Raw genomic sequence first — 20,456 nt, forward strand, 5'->3', positions numbered from 1 at the left:
TTACGAAGATTGGGCGAATCTGTGGATTCGAAATCGACGAAATATATTGTACTTAAACGTTTTTCATTATTATTAGTGAACAGACGTATTTATTTATTTTAAGAAAACAAGAGAAATTACGAAAGAAATAAAATATGGATAAGCAATTCGAATGGATTTGACAATATCCCGGTGACGTGCTAGCAACAAAGAAATCTACTTGGTGTTTTGTGCAAAATCGTCAAATTGCTCGATCGTCAAATTTTTTCTTCAGCTTCTGATTCGTGTGAAACTGAGCCTAATAAAACGAACGTGATCTTTTGAAGTTTTATACGGATAGGGCGTTAAATGAAAAAAAAAGTTCACCTATACGTGGCTTCATTATTATTATTTTTAATGCTTGGCAGATAATAAATAAATAAAATGAACCGACAGTTTTGTAAAAAATATTTGTTCTGTGATTATATATGAATTCAGTAATAGTCGATCATTCATTTTTAAATTACGAGTATTAATATTATACTCCGGTGATACCTGTCATCAAACGAGTCGATATGGTTAACTAGTTCACATACTGCGGGTGCTTAACCAGGCTTGCCTTCTTCAAAAGGAATCGGTTTCTCTAGTCCTAGACAGTCGGAGTGCTGACAATTCTCGTTTTTTACAGGTTAAAAAAATATATCCATCACCAAATATTTAATTTTTCAAGTATTTTTATAACTAGTAATATTATTTTTAAACCGTGTATCTTTTTTTCTTTTTTGACTCCTTAATTTGCAAATAACTGTTTAGTAATAATTTCTTTTAAATAATATATTTGACTTATTTCACTTGCATGTATGTATTTTATTATATGTAAAAGGCACTAAGTGCCGTTTATTTCAATAAAATAAAAAAATAAAATAAAATAAAAATTCCTTCAGCAGTTCATATCAGAACTGCGAAACATGGACATAATTTAAGAAGACCGACAGGACTTTGCAGCTAACACAGAAGCCTGGCTTGTGTACGGCATACACTCAAATTGCCGAACGGATATGAAATGTTTCATTCATATTTTTAAATTGTGCATGGTAAAATAATTTTGGAACATTATTTATTCTTTGATAAATCCACATTTACATTTTGGAATTGCAAACAAACAACTCTTTTTAAAATGTCTCATAACAAATACGTAGTTTTATTTGTAAAATTTCAGTTTTAACATATTATTCCTAATATTTACGATTCGAAGTTTAAAAAAAGTTTAGTTTAGTTGCTAAAAATATCTCATAAAATTTAGTTCACAACAAACTAAGATTCCCTACCGTGGTAAAGCGGATAGATTTTTATTTGAATGTCAGAAAAGGAAAACTTTTCATACCTCAACTTCTGCTATGAGAAAAACAAGTTATAAAGAAAACTTAGCTAAATAATCTTCTGTACAAAATGTCAAATGGTGTGTGTATTCACCCAGTGTGATTATATTCTTTGGTGTTTTATAAATGTATATCGTCTTGTCAATTATTACATTTAACAATTTTTATAATAATATGCACATAACATTCCATGTCACTAGTTAGAGCGTATGGTGTTCATAAATAACTTCCAAGCATAGAAATAAAAATATTTAAAAATGTTACTAACAAACGTTTGATCGTCAAAGTAATCAATATAATTAATATAACCTACTTTGCGTTAACTTTGAAATAGCCACTTCATTTTTATTTGAATAACTCTAAACTTTAATTTTTACATATTTTACAATTTACGATTCTGTACAAAACAAGCCATCTGCGGCCACAGAAGTCTTTACGGTCGGTAGTATTATTAACCTTTCCCAAATAAACCAAAAATACAATGATTTCTTAAAGTTATTTTATTTTTATATGTTTTTTAATCGTCTTTAAGATTGAATTGGTGAGTTTACTTTAATAAATAATAAAATTAATGAATCAAATGTAGTAATCGCGGACATGTGAAAACATGTTAAAATACAAATGAAATTTCACACCCGAATATTATTTATGACTTAAAATAAGAACATCAAATACTTTTATGATTATGTAAAATTCAGATGTATTATGTAGATTTTTTTAACCCGTCAATTTTCAAATGTATAAAATGTCTTGGTTTAAATTTCTTTCAAAATTATTTTTAGTATTACACATTTATTTACTAGCCTTAAGTGAACAAATTGCGTCAGTCAATAACTAAAAATACTATCTCACAGTCTTTTTATGCCAAATATATTCTCTCCAATTTCACGTTATCTTACATCAAAACAATTTTCATTTGTAATACTTCTTAGCTGTCATGTCGTGACATAAAATGTTTCAATCGATTGGTTGGATCTAAAATGAGATTTTTAGGTCTTGCCGATCCCTCTATGATGAAATTACGTTTATATAATTGTCATCAGAAATTATTTCAACCATATGGAAAGGTTGTCGACAAACTTATCGATATCGTCCACTTGAATTATCCTTACGTAAAATTGAATATTTGTAAAAAATATTTGTTATCGTCAGTAATAAAATATGTATACTAGATTTTACTCGCGGTTTCGCTCGCGTTAGGGAGAAATATGTTTGAAAATTAGTTTTATAGTTTAACAATAAGAAATTTCCAGATCGAATGATATATGTTTTCAGTATAAAAAGTAGTCAAAATCGATCACCGGTCTTCCAACTATCACTATGCAAAAAAACAACGGTCAGTTAGTCTATAGCGACGTAGCATTGTTATTCTTTTTTAATATTTATTTCTCCACTTAACAATTTTACCGAGAGAAAACTATTTTTTTCGGGATTAAAAGTAGCTTGTGACACCTTGTCAGATCTTCGACTATCCCTATCTATCGCTCCGTTGCGATGTGTAAGAAAAAAACGTTTTTCCACGAAGAATTTTTCCGGGGGAGTGTTTTTTTTAAGGATGAAAAGCTTATGTCACTTTTCAGCTCTCCAGTTATTCCTTTGCTTAAAAATCGCGTCGATCGGTTGCTCCCTTGTGACTTGATGGAAGTACAAACCAACAGACACGCTTTGGCATTTATAATATAAGTATGGATTATTGCCAAACTTGCTACTGATTACATTTATATTTGTATACGTGCAGCAGGGCCCCGTTACAATGGGAAGTTGACTGAGTTTCTTTGATTGTATATAAAGTAAAATATAATTATATGTACGAAATTGTATGTATTTCAATGACGAATATTATTCATTAGTATCTTCATCCGTAACCTGTAATTCAACATTATTAAAAAATGTTCATTAATTTTTTCATACATAAATTTTTATTTTACTGTATAGACAATTCCAGATAACTGTTAATTTAGTATTGCAGTACGGGCCCGGGGTACCACTATGGATGAATATACCATTGAATTCAATGAGTTTCACGAAGATAACGTCCACTTTAGTATAAAGAATTCAAGGTCACTGAATTTAAGAAAAAAATACTTACGGGTTATTTACATTTATTTAACTAAATATTTTGGCTTCTTTGAGTGGCCACTTTCCACACTGCGTATCATTCACTATTCTACCTATGTTAAAAGACTTATGATATTCCCTTCTCAAAAATGTTTTCCCTCTCTGTTGTGCTACATTTAGTTATTAATAACTCCCTGGGGCGGAATCCAGCTTGTCTTCAAACATTTGAACATACTCAAAACATTGTTGATTAAACTAACTGATATAAGAAGAAGTATAAAAATGCAATAATTGCTTTCAAGCGTCGCCTAGTGGGTAAAATGGTTCAGCCGCCTCAGATAGTCTAATGTCGATGAAAATATTTTTAAAAAGACCACATATCGGAAATAAAAGTAATGTTTTACTAGCGGTTTTTTTTACATGAATTCTTTAAACATTGAAAAACAAATTAATGAATGAATAACACAATAAAGACAGCCAGCTACATAAAAATACACGAAGACAAAATACAAAAACACGACTTCTTTGTACTTGTAGGTTGATATTTAAAAATAAATAAATAAAATAAAATACTTTAATAGATAAATATCTAATCCGCTTATAAGATCAACGTTACTATATAACATTTTGTTCTGAAGTCAGCCATCAAAGCGCAAAATTCCAAAAGGGCTGTTCTGCGATTTGGGTCATTTATAATGCAAAATCCATGGGAGTTTTTGTCTTGTAGAAAAATATGACCAATTCAAATCCCATTTGCAATAAAACGAAATTTCGCATTTTTCGATATCTGGCCATTTTGAATTTAAACAGTGACGTTCTATGCGTTGACTGCCTGTTTTTGTGATTTTATGCCTTTTATACATTAGACATTGATTTCGAATTAAAACTTATTCTGTGTTATATTTTATAACTAGTGTAAACGCGTGATTTTCAAAGATAATTACGTGCTAACAAGGATTATTTATGACGCATATATTACTAAGTTACCTTATTTGTTTAAAGAAACGGCACGCCGCGTTATTTAAAACAAGATTATTATTATCGGAGTATGTTTTGCATATTCCACGTTCTGCGGATAGTGTATAACGAATTATGAGTTCAGAGATGATGGTGAGTTGAAGTAAATGATTCACCTTTGTCTGAAGTGTTTACGAATGTAATGAAATACAGCATATTACAGAAAGAATAACCCCTTGTGTTTTAATGAATGTCAGAAATGTCCGATGCAATAATTGGTGTTATCAACAATTTTATTTATTTATTTATTTGACACTTTATATACATATACAATAAATATACATATAAGGGCGGGCATATTGCCTTAAGGCAATTTCTTCCTACCTACCCAAACCGTTCAGTTTGAGAAAATTATAAATACATGGACATATTGAATCTTACAATTTTATACAAAAATTAAAAGCAAAGATTAACAAAAATAAATATAAATATATATAGATAAAAAAAATATACAATGTTTTGAGTTCGTCTAAATTTTTGTAGACAAGCACTGGATTCAACCCACTAGGGAGCTGTTAACATTAACATATTATTACGACAGAGATGCAGAACATTTTAGAGTAGGGATATAGACGTCTAGGCATCTACCCAGTGTGTAAAGTGGCCACTTTTACTGTGTAACATTTACCATTCTGCCCATATTTGAACATCTATATTCCTTCAATTCTTTCACCCGTTGATGTTTGTGAAGTTAAAGAGCTACCTTTATTTATACGGGTAAGATTCGTGCAATTGAATTATTTCACCTACATACTAGGCAACGCCTGAAAATTTTATTTTTTAAATTTCTATGCTTCTTCATGGAATAGGTGGATTTATCAACAATATTTTGAGTTTGTCCAAATTTTAGCTCCCTAGGGAACTGTTTATATTAACATATTACAACAGAAATGAAGAGCATTTAACAAAAGGTAATATCGAAGTCTAGAGGGGATCTGTCAATGGCTGGTTTAAGTGGCCACTTTGATAAATCCGCCGGTCCATGAAGAAGTATAGAAATTGAAAAAATAACATTTTCAGGCGTTGCCTAGTGTGTAGGTGTAATAATTCAATTACACGAATCTCACCCGCATAAATAAAGCTCATTAGCCCTGTAGATGCCTAGACTTCTATATATAATTGGTATTATGTCTATGTGTATTACGAGTAAAATATTGCAAAGTTTTTTTAATGCTGGTTCAGGTGATTGTAAAATTCATTTCATTTTTTTATTATTTGTTAATTAAATTAATGACAACATATATTTTAATTTACTTCTAGTAATTACTTAATGTCGCCAATGTCCGCAAATATCTATCTTCTCGTGTACGGTCATAAATCGTTGTACTTCGCTAGGGCCCAAAACAGCAAAATCCCGAGTTTTGAGAATAGGCTTTTCAGAAGAATCTCGGATGTGAGGTTTGACTTTGTGAGAAATGAAGAAATGCGAGAACGGACGCAGCAAACTACGGTGACAACTGCTGTCATCAAACCGAGGCGATACGGTTGGCTGGAACATGTACTGCGGATGCCTCCGAGAGCCTTCATCGCGCTTGCCTGCTTTACAATGCATCCGGCGACCGCTGCCGACTGTTCGTCAACAGTTGATGTCAAAACTTCGGGACGCGAACCTAATTGGGAGGATGCACAGGAGCTGTCAACTGACAAAGATGCATGGAGGCTTTTTGTTGACAGCATGTGATCTAACTAGGGAGCGGACCTGAAATAGAATTATCTTTTTCAAATCGTTGGTAGTTTTTAAATCACCCCTCCGAAATTTAACATACCCAATATCCTAATTAAAATTGTTATCCTAAATTCTGTAAAATTCCTTAATGCTTAATGTAATGTTTTCATTTATATACCTGCTAAAATGTTGTGTTTTTGTTGATTGGATCGTTGGCAATTTAGAAAGTAATAAATTCTTTTAATTAACGGTACGTCAAATTGTAGGCCGATTTTTACTAAATTAATGTCAATCTCAACGTCAGTTATTTGGCACCTCATATTATAACCGATGTATAATAAAATTATTTTGTCAGCGTTGTATCGAAGTCAATGTCTCGATTTCTTATTAATTCATTTTCTGATTTACAATACCTGACCTTAATTAACCGACTTTCAGGTCGCTCTTTGTCAATTTAATAGATTAGGGAAACCGCTTTCCACGTATTTCCCCTTTTACCTTGAAAAACAATACCCCTGTTTAAATCTCTACCCTAAGGCTTTTAGACTGACAAGATTTTAAATACTCGTTCCATGTAAAATCTTACTTGAATTTCGCTTCAAACTTTCAGAGAATTTGTGAGATTACACGATGTATTTCGCAAAATGATATTTCAGTAAAAATAGATACATTTTTTTGTGACGTTCACTTTCCGACGTCTTTTCAAGTTAGGTGTAGTGGCTTCAACCTTTTACTTGTAAAGGATGCTTACTTTCATTGAAGTACGTAATATGTAAGTAAGCTTATATGTCTTAAGCGTTCAAAGCAAGCATATTATATTTATAGTGGTCTATTTACGCTCGAAATAACAAAGGGTAAAATAAAATGTTCAATTCAATTCAATTCATTTACTTGAAATAATACATACATTACAAACTAAAATTTAATACGTACATTTTATAAAAAGACATAAGTATCTAAAGAGACTCTTGTCAAAATAGTAAGAGAATTCTACTCCGGAAAACCCCTTCAGATACATAGAACAGATCAACATCCAGAGCGATGTTGTTCAGCATAGCGGTAGCCCTTCCAACAGGCATAACCATCGGCAGGTTGGTCTTGTATATCGGGATATGAAACAATCTATGCTGACGCTGTCTTAGGTAATTATCAGGAACATACAAACCAATGCTCATCATAATCTCAGAATTAACAACCATACCGCGCAACAATCGATAAAAATGTGCAGTCTAAAACACATTCCTTCTTGTCTCCAAACTGTTGAAGCCAAGCATACCCTGGAGAAACTCGGTCGGGTAGAGCCAAGGATAATTACCCGCACTCTCTCACGTAGAGATATCTCAGATACTTCTTTTGGATTTTCTCTATCATAAGACAGTACTTCCGTTCATGTGGCCTCCAAATCATCGAGCCACTCTCGAGTCTACTTCGCTCCAAGGAGTTGTAAAGAGTTCTCAGTACGTGGGTATTTTCGAAATCCCTGGCAGTACGCAGAACAAATCCTAACATATTCAATGATAAGTTGAGCTGCGTTTCTATGGTTATGCTGGGGACTCCAAATCAGAGGTCCAAGGTTCGCATTCGCTGCCCGCTTTACCACAACCTGATATTTTTATTTATTTTAAAAATCAAATAAACTCACTTTTGTCCTAGCATCAATTTTTTTGTTCTATGTTTAAGACTGAAGAAGTCCGTCAACAAAGTGAATAAATATAAATATGATTTTTTTATTTAATTAATTTATTTATTAATTTATACATAAATTTTATATTTTACAAAATGGCACAAAAAACACTGGCAAATTCTGCCTGTACTAGGAGTAAGCTCAGTATATGAAGGGTCGGCAAGCCAGAAATATTAGTATGCCTAATGTTGCAATCGGTTCCTATATGGGCAAATGCCTGTTCTAAGAAACCGATTTGTTGCTGCAAATATGGGTATCGAATATGTTTCCTATAAGTAAAAATAATATTGAAGAAATAGAAAAACGGTTATAGCCCAAAAGAGAAGAAAAAAAGTACAGTTTATGTTAATTCAAAAATAAAATTAATTATATACATTTATAAATGATTCAATGCCAAGACTTGCATGTTTCATTCCTTAAACGTTCTCCATCTCTGTTGTTATTATTGTTAAATATCAGTTGTTTATTTGTGTATGTGTAATAAAGAGTGTGTGTGTTGTCCCGCAGCATTGGGGGGCGGCGCGTGCGCGATGGAGGGCGCGCGCGCGCTCGAGCTCGTGCCGCTGCTGCACGAGCGGCTGGCCGCGCTGACGGGCGGGCGCGACCGCCGCGGCGGCGCGCTGCTCAGCTTCCCCGCCACGCCGCGCCGCGAACGCGCCAAGCCGGACGACTACCGGCGTCTGCTCAACTACCTTATGGCCATACCCAAGTAAGTGCCGTTTACCCACTATCATCTCTTAGCTCCAAAAGGGACAATCGGTTTCCGAGTTCAGTAGGCTTACCTGGGGCTTTCGAAGTAACGCTGTAAGGGTTATTTATAGAGCCACTTATGTTTCACAACTGTCATATGCAGTCAGAGTTTAATGCCACTGTGAATCAAACAATTTTAAGTGCTCAAAGATTTAGGGCTATTGGGTCTATAGAAATGTTTCTTCAGCGTCATTGCATATTCAGGCGGCTTAGCTTCCCGCCAAATTGATTTTAAGTCGTGCAGCAGTAATTTGTATGTTAAAGTTGGGCGAATCGATTGAGTATTTTGGGCATATAGTTAGTCGTAGTGACGAATCCTCAAGGCGGATATTGAACGTTTGGACTCCTCTCTAAAGGGTAGATGGACTTATTCCTTTTACCCGGACGTGAGAGCGAGAGTTCGAAACAGGGGCTGGTATCTAAACCACCATGCGGCTCAAACGATTTCAGGTCACGGTGAATTTCGGGATAGCCTCCATTCTTGTTAATTGTCATAATTGCGCTTGCGGCGCGTTAAATCAAACGGCCGAACATGACGTGTTATGGCATTGTCCGTTCCTGAATGAGGAAAGGGAGTTAATGTTGGACGGTCGGAATTCAGACTTAAAAGCTGTAGGAGTTTCAGATTACTCACCCAATCTGTTTGATCTTGTTAAGAAATGGGAGACTCTCAGGGTTGCCCCATAATATGTTGACCGATATTTGTGAAATTTATACGCAAATTCTTTAGATGGTTTTACACTGCAATGAAATATTGCCATGCACTGTACTGTACTATTATCTAATAATCTTGAGTTTTGGGAGATACAGCTTCTAAGACCTTAATTTTGTATTTAATACCGTTTACTTATTAAATGATTAAGGATTGAGACCAATACAAGAAATAATATTTTTAAGAATAAACAAATTCCATTTGAATTAGATAAAATTTTTAAATTTAACCTGCAAAAGAAATTTTTAAAAATAATGTAAGGTATTATGATAGATGGAAAATTAAACATCCATGGTGACATTTATTCATCTCGAAACAATACTAAACTTTAGTAAAAGTTTCGGAAAAGATTAAACGCCATTTTATGTTAAAAGGGTAAACATCGATAGACTACTTCATTGCCCACTATACTACCCAGGGGATCATCAATGGTAAATTAGTTCTGAATTTGGTAAGAATAAACAGCCTGCGTAAAAACAAGCGAATACTTTTTAAATGTCAGAATATAACCCGTTAAGAAACTCGAAGGCTATTCTTGTTTAAATTCTCAAGGATTTCTGAGAAGGATTCTTATAATTTTAATACAATTAATGTAAAGTAGTGTACATAATTATTTTGTCTCTAGTGTACAGTTTTTTACGCCTTGTATATTTATTGAATAATAATTAGAATTTCGGTTACAAACGAGAAAAGCTGTAGAAAAAGCTCTTTCTAGCTTAAGTACATATAGTAAGTGCAAAAATAACACTTTCCAGGTGATAGATTTTAGAACATAGAGGCAAACGCATTATGCTTAACTTTATTAAGATTGAACGAATTCGTCTTTTTTACACGCTGAAACAATTATGAAATAATTACAAAAGCCTTGCCCCGCTTTCGAAACAAATTAATTGAATTTACAGCAAGTATTTATTTCCGAAAAGATCAACGATCCAGTTTCTGAATTCGCAAAGTTAATTTATCCGTATATTTATCCATACTTAATTTTTATTTATGTGTATTTATTATTAAACTACAATAGGGTATTTTCGTCGGGAATAATGTAAAAAATATAATGTATATTTAGAGCAGATTTTTATGATTCTAAAGTTATAACTACCAATGTATTCAAAACAAGTTTTCATTTATAACTTTCTTACTCAAAAATGAACACGTACAAAACGGCTCGCAGTTGGCATCACGTCATTTTTACGTCACGCGTTATGACCCCTGACTGCGCTTCTAATAAACATTGCGTATAAGTTTGGCGCCAAACCGTCACACGGTGCTGTTTGTCCCACAGGACGCGAAACGTCTCGTTTTTGGTAAATTCAAAATATGCCTATTTTTATTTAACCTTAGTAGAAAATTTATCCGACGCCGCACGAGAAAAATATTAAAACCGTTACCGTCGTAATGTTTTGCGTATATTATTTATTAAGAATTAAAATAAAAGAAAAATGTGAAAAGACCCTTTTATGTGTAGACCATTGATGTAGGCATTTATTTTTTTCTTGATAATTCATTTAAAATATAATATGAATTAAGTTAGTTGACAGTAAATTTTATGAAGAAAAGTACATCATCATCATCAATCCAGCTCCGCTCCATAGTTGGAGTCCAGATACTACAAATTATTGTCGTTTAAAATGAAATTTAATCGGGTTGTGGTCCATTTGCTAGTGTTGTGGACTCAGATCAGAGGTCGAAGGTTTTTTTACCCCAATTTGATTTCCATTTTCTAATAGTAAGTTATTTTCAATTCGTTGAAAATGACCACCAAAATGGAAGTATTCTGGTAAATTGTAAGAACGCTAAAATTGATTTATTCCATAAAAAAATAACGCCTTTTAAAATAAATATTTTTATGTCAACCATGTCAGAAATCGAACTCGAGAGCTTTTGCATGGTGGGAAATGCACTGACCAAAACATAATATTAACATGTTAATAATTTAATTAACAGTTTCGTGTAATTTTTTTTTTATTAAAAAAAAGAATTATTTACATTATTGTGATTTACCTAAATATTTAAATTTTTGGGGGCATTTTCAACGAGTTATAAGTAACCAACTATAAGAAAATGGGAATTAAGTTGTGGTAGAGCGGGTTCACAAGCGATAGTACATTTAAGCACTAAGTCTGTTTCATATTCAATTCACACAGTAGTTACATATTTCAGTGGACCCTTTCGTATTGTATTGTACGTGTGAAATCAGAATGATTATCGAATGAGGAAGTTCAGCGTTTTTTTTAATTGCTAAGACAATTAAACAAAGCGAATTTTTATTTTTATTTTTTAAAATCGTATTATCAGCGCTACGATTTTTTAAGGTTTCGTATTTCTGAAATAATTCTGCGTGTGACGTCAAAAATTCTGTTCCGTTTATTCTCGATCAGTTCTACCCATTGGCCCATTCACGACAGGCAAACCGAAAATCTTCCATAACTCTCTTTTCATTGGTTGTTTTATATGAACCAGTGACGTCGTTCAAAATAGTCCGTTTTTATAAAAACGTTTTTTTTTTTTTCGTACATTTTCAGGAAACTTTGCCCTACGATTTAATGTTCTAATTTTTACCGCGCGCAAGAAATCATTTATTATATCGAATTTCCCGTAGAGCTTAGGTTCCTCATTGTCTGATTTGACAATAGTAAGTGTTCCATTGACACTTATGTCTCAATGCTTCGGAATGTCACCATTTAGCGTAGTTATTCCGTTCCCTACATCGGTGACCCCTGACTTACGTGGTAACCTTCAATTGTTTAATAAATAACTTTGATTGTATCGAGATACTGTTTATACGTTTATTAAGAATTAAAGAAAGGGAACGTTTTGATCTTATTATGGAACGTGATTCAATTAATTAAGTTTTGTTATAAAATATCATTCGTACTAAAATGGACAATTATTCACTTTTTTTCACAATAAACCATGTAATTTTTATTTTTATTTTCATTTTATTTTCTTTTATTTAGGAAACACACAGTACAGTTACAAAGTTTTATATTTTACACAGTTAGACTTAACTCTAATGGACCAGCGAAGTTCCCATATTATAAAGTAATCATTTGTAAGGTTATTAATTAAAGTACAAAAAAGAGAAGGAAAAAAAACATAAATAAAAGTTGTTGAAAAATTAAAATTTAAGTAAAAAAACGAAGAAAATTTGTAAAAGTAATTAAAAGTTAAGGATTAAAATAAAGAATGAAAAACATGCTCAGATGTAAGAATAAAATAAAATAATAATAACATTTTTTTAAAAAGGAAAAACATAAATATTCACATACATATTTTAAGGGATTCAAAGAAACGATGTGACGAATTTTTAAAGAATCTTTAAATAAGAAAATATATTTAAGTCAATTTAAAAACATCTTCAAAATTAATGACACATAGTAAGAGCAGCAATATATTGATTTTATATACATATTCAATATAAGTAATTAAAAGTAGTTTAAAAGTATAAAAAACATGTCAGTGCAGCAGAGAAAAAAGAAAAAATAACAGGTATAGGTAATATTTAAAATTTAAAAAAGCAATATAAGGAAAAGATTTTAAACCAAAGGTAGTTGATAAAATTTCAGTAAAGCGATTTTCGCAGTTATACAAATTTCAGTAGAAAAATTTGATTAAAATTAACAATATATGTATGTAATGTGAAGTGATGTAAGAGAAAAAGGGATCAACGGGAGTTTAATTCAAAAGCTTTCAATACACTATTTTTAAATAATTTTAATCCTGTATGATAGATATCTATATGGTTAAAAAATGTCGAAAACCTTGATTATTTGAAGTCCGGCACATTTCGGTACAACCGCGGACTAATGCAAAATGTCTTCTGTAGAATCTTCATATTGAATCGCATACTGATGTTCTACTGTTTTTTATTTCGTTCGGCTTTGTGGTGTAGTGGTCAGCGCGTTTGCGTACCATGCGAGAGGTCTCGGGCTCTATTCCCGGCATGGTTGACATGAAATATTTATTTACAAAGGTGTTTTAACCCTAAGATAGTTCGTAGTCAACGTTACACGTTAAAAAGTGCAAAACGAGTTATCTTTAATATATTCTATGTTTGAATCACTTACTTTGTGTTTTTTTTTATTAATTTCTAATTTTTTAAAACACGTTAGGGCTAAATATGAAATATTATAAGGCCTATTCATGTCGGCCTCGTGGTGTAATGATCAGCGCGTTTGCCTACCACGCAAGAGGTCTCGGTTGCGATTTCCGACTTTGTGCCCTATGCACTATTAGGTGCGGAAAGGGATTGATGAGTCATGTTATGTCTCGTCTGGCTAGTGTAGTCATCATGTTCCTTTTCTAGTTAATTTTAATTTGTATCCAATTTAATTTTTCAAATACAAATGTAAGTCATTGGTAGTGTCCATTGTATGGTATTTTTTTGTATTTTTAGTGTTGTTCATTGTAATAAAAAGATAAATAAAATGACTTCGTTTTTAACCACTTCTTTTATATTTTATTACCGACCGATTTCGAAGGTACCCAAGTTTCCTTATCAAGGTAAAATAAAGTAATGAATCTTTTCCTATTTTATAATTTTGAAGGTATCTCCTAAATTAATATTAAATCTAAACCTAAACATATGGAGGTGATAAGTCAAGTGTTTATATAAATTATACAATTTATATTGTGAATAAAATTAAAATAAATAGAATAAATGTAGTATTTTATGAAGGTATGTATGGGGTGAGTTATGAGGTGGGTTGAAGTTCGATCCTTTTTATATTTCTTTATCATCATCATTCCCTTTCTGCACTAATGGTTCATAGGGTACCGTATTGGTACACTTATCACAGTGTTTAATCATTTTTGTTACATAAAGGTAAGATGATCAGTCTTACGCTTTAGGTACCATTCCTGGGACTATGAAATTTTCTGGTGTGAAAACCCCCTTTTAAATAAATATTTCATATCAACCATGTTGGGAATCGAACCCGAGACCTCTCGCATGGTAGGCAAACGCGCTGACCATTACACCACGAGCAGACTATAAATGATATTTACTGTATATTTAAAATTAATAACTGGACAGGTTAATGGTTGTAAAAACAAAGCAGTTTTATTATAGTTTTCTGCGTCGTGAAAGCGTGCAAAAACTGTCTGGATAAAAGGAAATTATGATTGAATTCCAAACCTAAAAAATATTCATATTCAAACATTGAATTTAATTAGGTACTATATATAGGAAAGAAAGGCAATGACAAAGAATCTTAATTATATGAGTGATAAGATACCTATAACTATAGGGGTCCCTCAGGGGTCAATATTAGGCCCCCTATTGTATTTATTGTATATCGATAACCTTAGACATTCAATGTATCAGGGTGGTATTTTGTATATGCAGGTGATATTCTATTGATATATAGTGGTGATAATGAAACCCAACTGCAAAACAACATCAATGAGAATCTGAATAAATTTATGTACTGGTTAGAAAATAACTTATTAACAATAAATACAAATAAGATTAAATATATGATAATAAAACGAAAAACAAACGACCCACAAAACTCAACCTAATAATCAAAGATGTGAAAATTAAACAAACAGAAAATTTAAAGTACTTGGGTTTGGAAGTGGATGAAAAATTAGCGTGGACAAAACATATCAAAGCAGTTATAAAAAAAGTAGGTCCAATTATTGGAATAATGAGAAGAACAGAAGTATTTGATAAAAGTACAAAATTAATGATGTACAATGGTTTTATATTTCCACACTTCGTATATGGATTAATAATATGATCGCAATGTAGTAAACAGATGCAAGAATCAATACAAAGAACAATGAATAAAGCACTTAAAGTAACATTTAATTTCAATAAATATACTAAAACCACAAATTTATATAGAATAACAAAAATGCTCACTCTAGAGGAATTAATCTACACAGAAAAAATAAAAAAGATATTTAAGATAAAAAAGAATGAAATAAAGACAAATATTAAATTTAATTTTAACTAAAACATACATAAAATAAATACAAGAGCATCAAATAATTTAACTTGCGAACAACCTAGGACCAACAGAAAAAGCAACAGTTTTTTGTATACAGCAATAAATTTTTACAATTCACTTTCTAATGATCTAAAAAATATAAAAAACATATACGTACTTAAATAACACCTAAATAAAACAGTTTTTACAGCCCGTGTGACGAGTGATATGTGATATTATTTTATCGACTTTTTATTTAAACTATTGTGTTATTATATATAATATCCCCTCATACCAGCACTTTTGCTGATTGGGAATATTTCGTACAAATAAAATATGTAATGTTATGTAATATGTAAAGTTTAAAACCTTGTATTTTGTCAAAAGCTTTTGAAAAAATACCTAAGTACTTGTTTATGGTTGCATTCTAAATCATGAAATAATTAATTTTCGAATAAAGAATTCTTTTTGCAAATGTCAAACTCTGCGCTACATACCAACAGTGGTGCATTTAGTGTATGAATCTGTTTTTCAAAAATGTATCAATTGTTAGTTAAAACTATTTAAGGCTCACTAAAAATCCCCTAAAAATATGTTTATATGCAGAAATTAAGAAATTGTAACGAAATCAATCAATTCAGTATCCATTAAAAATAATTGATGTTTGTAAACGTTAAAATACAAACTTTTTTAACAACAAAAAACAAGATTCTCCGAATTTTGGGAATATGCATTAAGTAAAATCGAATTTTCTCTTCGAAAATGTGCATATTTGTATTCAAATACGTATCTTCGCTAATATTCTTCGGCCAGATTGTGATTGAAATGTATTCGTAATTTCATTGTTACTTATTTAAAGTTCGTAGCCATTTTTATAAATATTGACAGTTTGAACAATTTTATACAATGAGTTTTTTTTTGTGACAATCGACCTTTTGGTATATTAGCAACTTTCGCATTTACCTAAAGATATTATCTTTTCTAGACTCACTCAATGTTTAGAATTATAGCGCCTACATCATTCATTTTTATGCGAAAATTTTACGCGTATGCTAGTACGGTTTGTAAAAATGATATTTATATCCCTTGGATCCCAGCCAATACGTTATTTTTTATACCTATTTACTAAAGAAAGTTTTCTACATTGTATTATATGAAAACGTAGTCATTTTAATGAAACATTTTTGCTATTAAGTGTTATTTTGAAGGTTGAGAGACAATCAAAATTATTTTATAACTATATAATATTTTATTAATAAAGACACGGAAAAAAATAAGTTGTAATTTTCCTTTCTTTATGTAATTGATTTAGGGATTTTATCTTAACAGAGGCGGTGAAATTGTTTTCAGAACTAACAATGTTTTTTTTATTATTATTTTTTTTCGGACAGCATTAATTTTTCACAGGATATTTGTTATTTTAATATTTTTTTACACCACAACAGGTCTAATTACAGTGGTGAATTACAGCGCAGAACACCAAGGCTTGAGAAAAATCTAATATTTTTGTATGTTCGCACCGGGTATTGAACCCGGAACATTCCGTACGTGGGTCTAGCGTTTTGACCACTACACCACTGAGGCCGCCTTGTAGCATTGTAGAGATCATCATCCGGGTTGATGTGCGCAACACACGGCGTAATAATCCATAAGTACATCATCAGTATCCGAAAGGCCGTAAAAAATAATAACTTTCATTTAGAGAGCTTATTACCGTGATCACTTTTAAATAATTAATTTTGATACAAACACAAGTTTGTATTGCCATTTGTTTTATAACTTAATGGCGGGACATGTTACAATAAGTATAAAGAAAAAAGTCGCAACACATTTTTCTATTAGTAGTAACAAAGATATTATATTAAGTGGGTAAAACCTTCAATATTCTCGATGTATAACAACTGTCGGAAATATGTTCACGAACACCCTTCGAATATATATTTTGTCATATTACGACAGAAATAGAGAACATTTTATAGAGGAAATATGGTAGTCTAGGCATTTACAGGGCTTATGATGGTAGGGCTTATGTCATAAGCTGGTATAAGTGACAACTTTACACTTCTTCTATTCAATTTAGATCATGCTACGCAAATGCGCTAACGCCCCAACTTTGTGTACAATTCACCATGAAACAAACAAGGTTTTCAGAGTTATGTAAAATAAAAATATAATAAAATACTGTCACGGATTTTTTCATTAGATTCTCATTAAAAATACGTCCGCTTTGTGCTCTTTTTGCTTTCATTAATCACACTATTAAAACGGTGCCGCATTTTCCGTTCATAACTCTCAAAATTGCCATTTTTCGGTCGGCGGTTTTTGTTGAAACCGCTTTGACCCTCTTCACTTTGTGTTTTCCATATGCACGGATGTATGGGCGGTAAAACCATCATATCTATTCACAAATAGGAAAGGTATTTTAACTAACTGACGTTATTTTTGCGAAATTGCAATTTTTCGCACCCGTATTTTTAGAAATATACTAATGCCTTGAAATTTCCTAGAGGCCGATTTTAACTAGTCGTGAATAACTTTGCTGGAAAATGGGATTCAAGTTTTGGTAGATTGCGGTTCGAACCTCAGATCTCTGATCAGTGGGACAAGAAACCGAATTAGTAGTTTACTCTTCACTTAAAAGTAGTCTAATACTTCTACATAGATTGACCAACTTTTAAAGAAATAAGTTTTGATGTCTACGGATTTTTCAGTTTCTGGATGCAGAACTAAATTCGCACAGATGCACTCCTTACATGTTGGTCCAAGATCCTTCAATCTTCTAAGGAACTACAAAACATTAAATCACTGCTACAGTTTAAAGTAGGTTTGGGGTCTTGGATTAGCATGGAAGGAACAGATAGACACATTCTTTAAAAATAAAAAATAAATGCAAACTGCAAATAAATCATATTTTCGTAATATCAGCATATGTTAATTTGGTTTTTCTTTTATGTTTCTTTTCATGGTCATGTCATACCATATTTTTATGCTATGAACTTTTTAATAATTAAAAAAGGTAGCCCACGCTAAGACGCTGAAGTCTTTGTGGGCATTTTTTCCAATTTGTGTTATAGCTTAATTTTAAGATGAATTTTTTAGGGTGTATTTTTGTAATTATATTTCTTTGTAAATAATATATGTATGGAAAAAAAAAGAAATAAAAAAAAAATACAATGACACGTAATCTCTGTACATTCTTAAACATACAAATTCCATTATCATGAATGTTTTTCATCTCTGTTGAAGTTGATCAGTCTGAAGATGCCAATTAGAGGGTGATAGCACTTTAAATAAATAAGTGGAAGTGTCCCAAGTATTTTTATTTTGTTAGTTATATGTAAATATAAGTTATTATTACAATCATTACAGTGGAATTCCGCCTTAATGTCAATAAATAACGCAAATCAAAAATGTTGTAGTTAACAAATTACAGCAGGGATGGAGAATACCTTAAATATGGGAATATGGAAGTCTAGGCATTTACATGGCTTATGACCTGTCATTGGCTGGTTTATGTGGCTACTTTACACACTGTGTAACATTCACCATTTTGCCTATGTTTGAACATCTACATTTCTTCAATTCTTCCGTTTGTTGATTCTAGTCATTGGCCGGTTTAAGTGGCCACTTTACACACTGTGTAACATTCACCATTTTGCCTATGTTTGAACATCCATATTTGTTTAATTCTTCCATTCGTTGATTTTAGTTATCAACAAATGGAAGAATGGAAGAAATATGGATGTTCAAACATAGGCAAAATGGTGAATGTTACACAGTGTGTAAAGTGGCCACTTAAATCAGCCAATGACAGGTCAGAAGCCCTGTAAATGCCTAGGCTTCCATATTTCCTTATTTTAGGTATTCTCCATCCCTGTTGTAATTTGTTAATCTTATTGACTCCCGAGGGGGTGAAATCCAGTCTTTGGTCTACAAACGTTTGGACAATCTCAAATATTGTATGTTGAAGTCGTTGTCGGTTAGTGTCCCGTGGTTGTTAATTCTAGGATCAGTCCCTTCTGTATCACTTATTTCCTACTTTCTAACCCAGTTAATTTTAATTAATCAAATAATGACATTTTGCCGGGAAAATCGCTTGCTCTTATTCTTTTTGCTTGATTTACGAGTGTATATTATATTTTCTCTCTTCTCGTCTATCTTTTTGTAAACCCTTCCGCAATAATCTTCATCCTTAAGCCCAGTTGTCAGCGTATGAAGTAACACCGACGGGAACCTGCTCACAGCTAAAAGAGCATTACAAAAGAGCGTGTTTTTCTTCCGAAGATGTATTGACAGCACTTTATATTTCATTGCTCATAGACTCCCTGTGTTTTTTTTATTTGATGTTTGCGGCTTTCATGCTTTCACAACTAAAAATCGAACGTTCAGTTCTCTTATCGATATTCTATAAAACCAGTCGTTTTTCTGGCACATAATATCTTGTGAATCTTTCATCATCACCATTATCATTCCCTTTCTGCGCCTAATGGTGCATAAGGCACTGCGTTGGTACACCAATAGCAGCGTATTTTGTCGATTTTTGTAACATGAAGGTAATATGATCAGTTTTACGCTTCAGGTGCCAGTCGAGGGGACCATAAAATATTTCAGTGTAAAAACACCCTTTTCAAATAAATCATCCATGCCGGGAATCGAACCCAAGACATCTTGCATGGAAGGCAAACGCGCTGACCACTACATCACGATGCTGACGTTTCCTTAGATTTGATCAATGTAAAAATACATCAATCGACATGAAACATTATACTTTAATTTGTTACAACAGGGAGCGAAAACAATTTTAGAAGAGAATTTGGAAGTGGACCTGTAAATGCCTAGACTCCCATATTCCCTTCTTTAAAATGTTCTCCATCTCTTTTGTAATAAGTTTTACTTAATAAATCCATAGAGGTTGAAATTTAAGGTCATGTCTTCGAAAATTTGGACAAATTTAAAGTATTGTTGATCAAGAAATGTGATATTTTCAAATGCTTGCTTATGTAGGCAAAAACCCTTCCCGGCTAACGGCTTATTAGTAAGACGAAGTATTGAGTATGTCCAAATGTTTGTAGACAGGCTTGATTTCCTCCCTAGGGAGTTATTTAGATCGAAATTTGTTGCAACAGAGAGGGAAAACATTTTTGAGATGGGAATATGGAAATCTACACATTTACAGGGCTTATGACCTGTCATTGGCTGGTTTAAGTGACTACTTTATACACTCTGAAACATAAACCGTTAAGCTTTTTTGTATTTCTATTAAATTATTATTCATGGGGCATTGCGTTGATACACC

The 20,456-nt window shown here is 32.1% G+C and overlaps 1 protein-coding gene across 1 annotated transcript in view; it reads left to right on the top strand.

The window, feature by feature from the left end:
* The window catches only part of LOC148273961 (kalirin-like), a 116,455-nt gene extending 105,858 nt beyond the window's left edge, over positions 1–10,597 (top strand). The window contains exon 2 of the mRNA XM_088237876.1: positions 8,270–10,597. Coding sequence (XP_088094002.1) covers positions 8,270–8,475 — 206 coding nt within the window. The 3' untranslated portion in view covers positions 8,476–10,597. The remainder of the gene's footprint in view (positions 1–8,269) is intronic.
* Positions 10,598–20,456: the final 9,859 nt, after the last annotated feature.

Source organism: Micrasema longulum, unplaced genomic scaffold (genome assembly GCF_059751315.1).
Source record: "Micrasema longulum isolate JH-2025_06_02 unplaced genomic scaffold, ASM5975131v1 h1tg001795l, whole genome shotgun sequence".
Lineage (NCBI taxonomy): Eukaryota > Metazoa > Arthropoda > Insecta > Trichoptera > Brachycentridae > Micrasema > Micrasema longulum.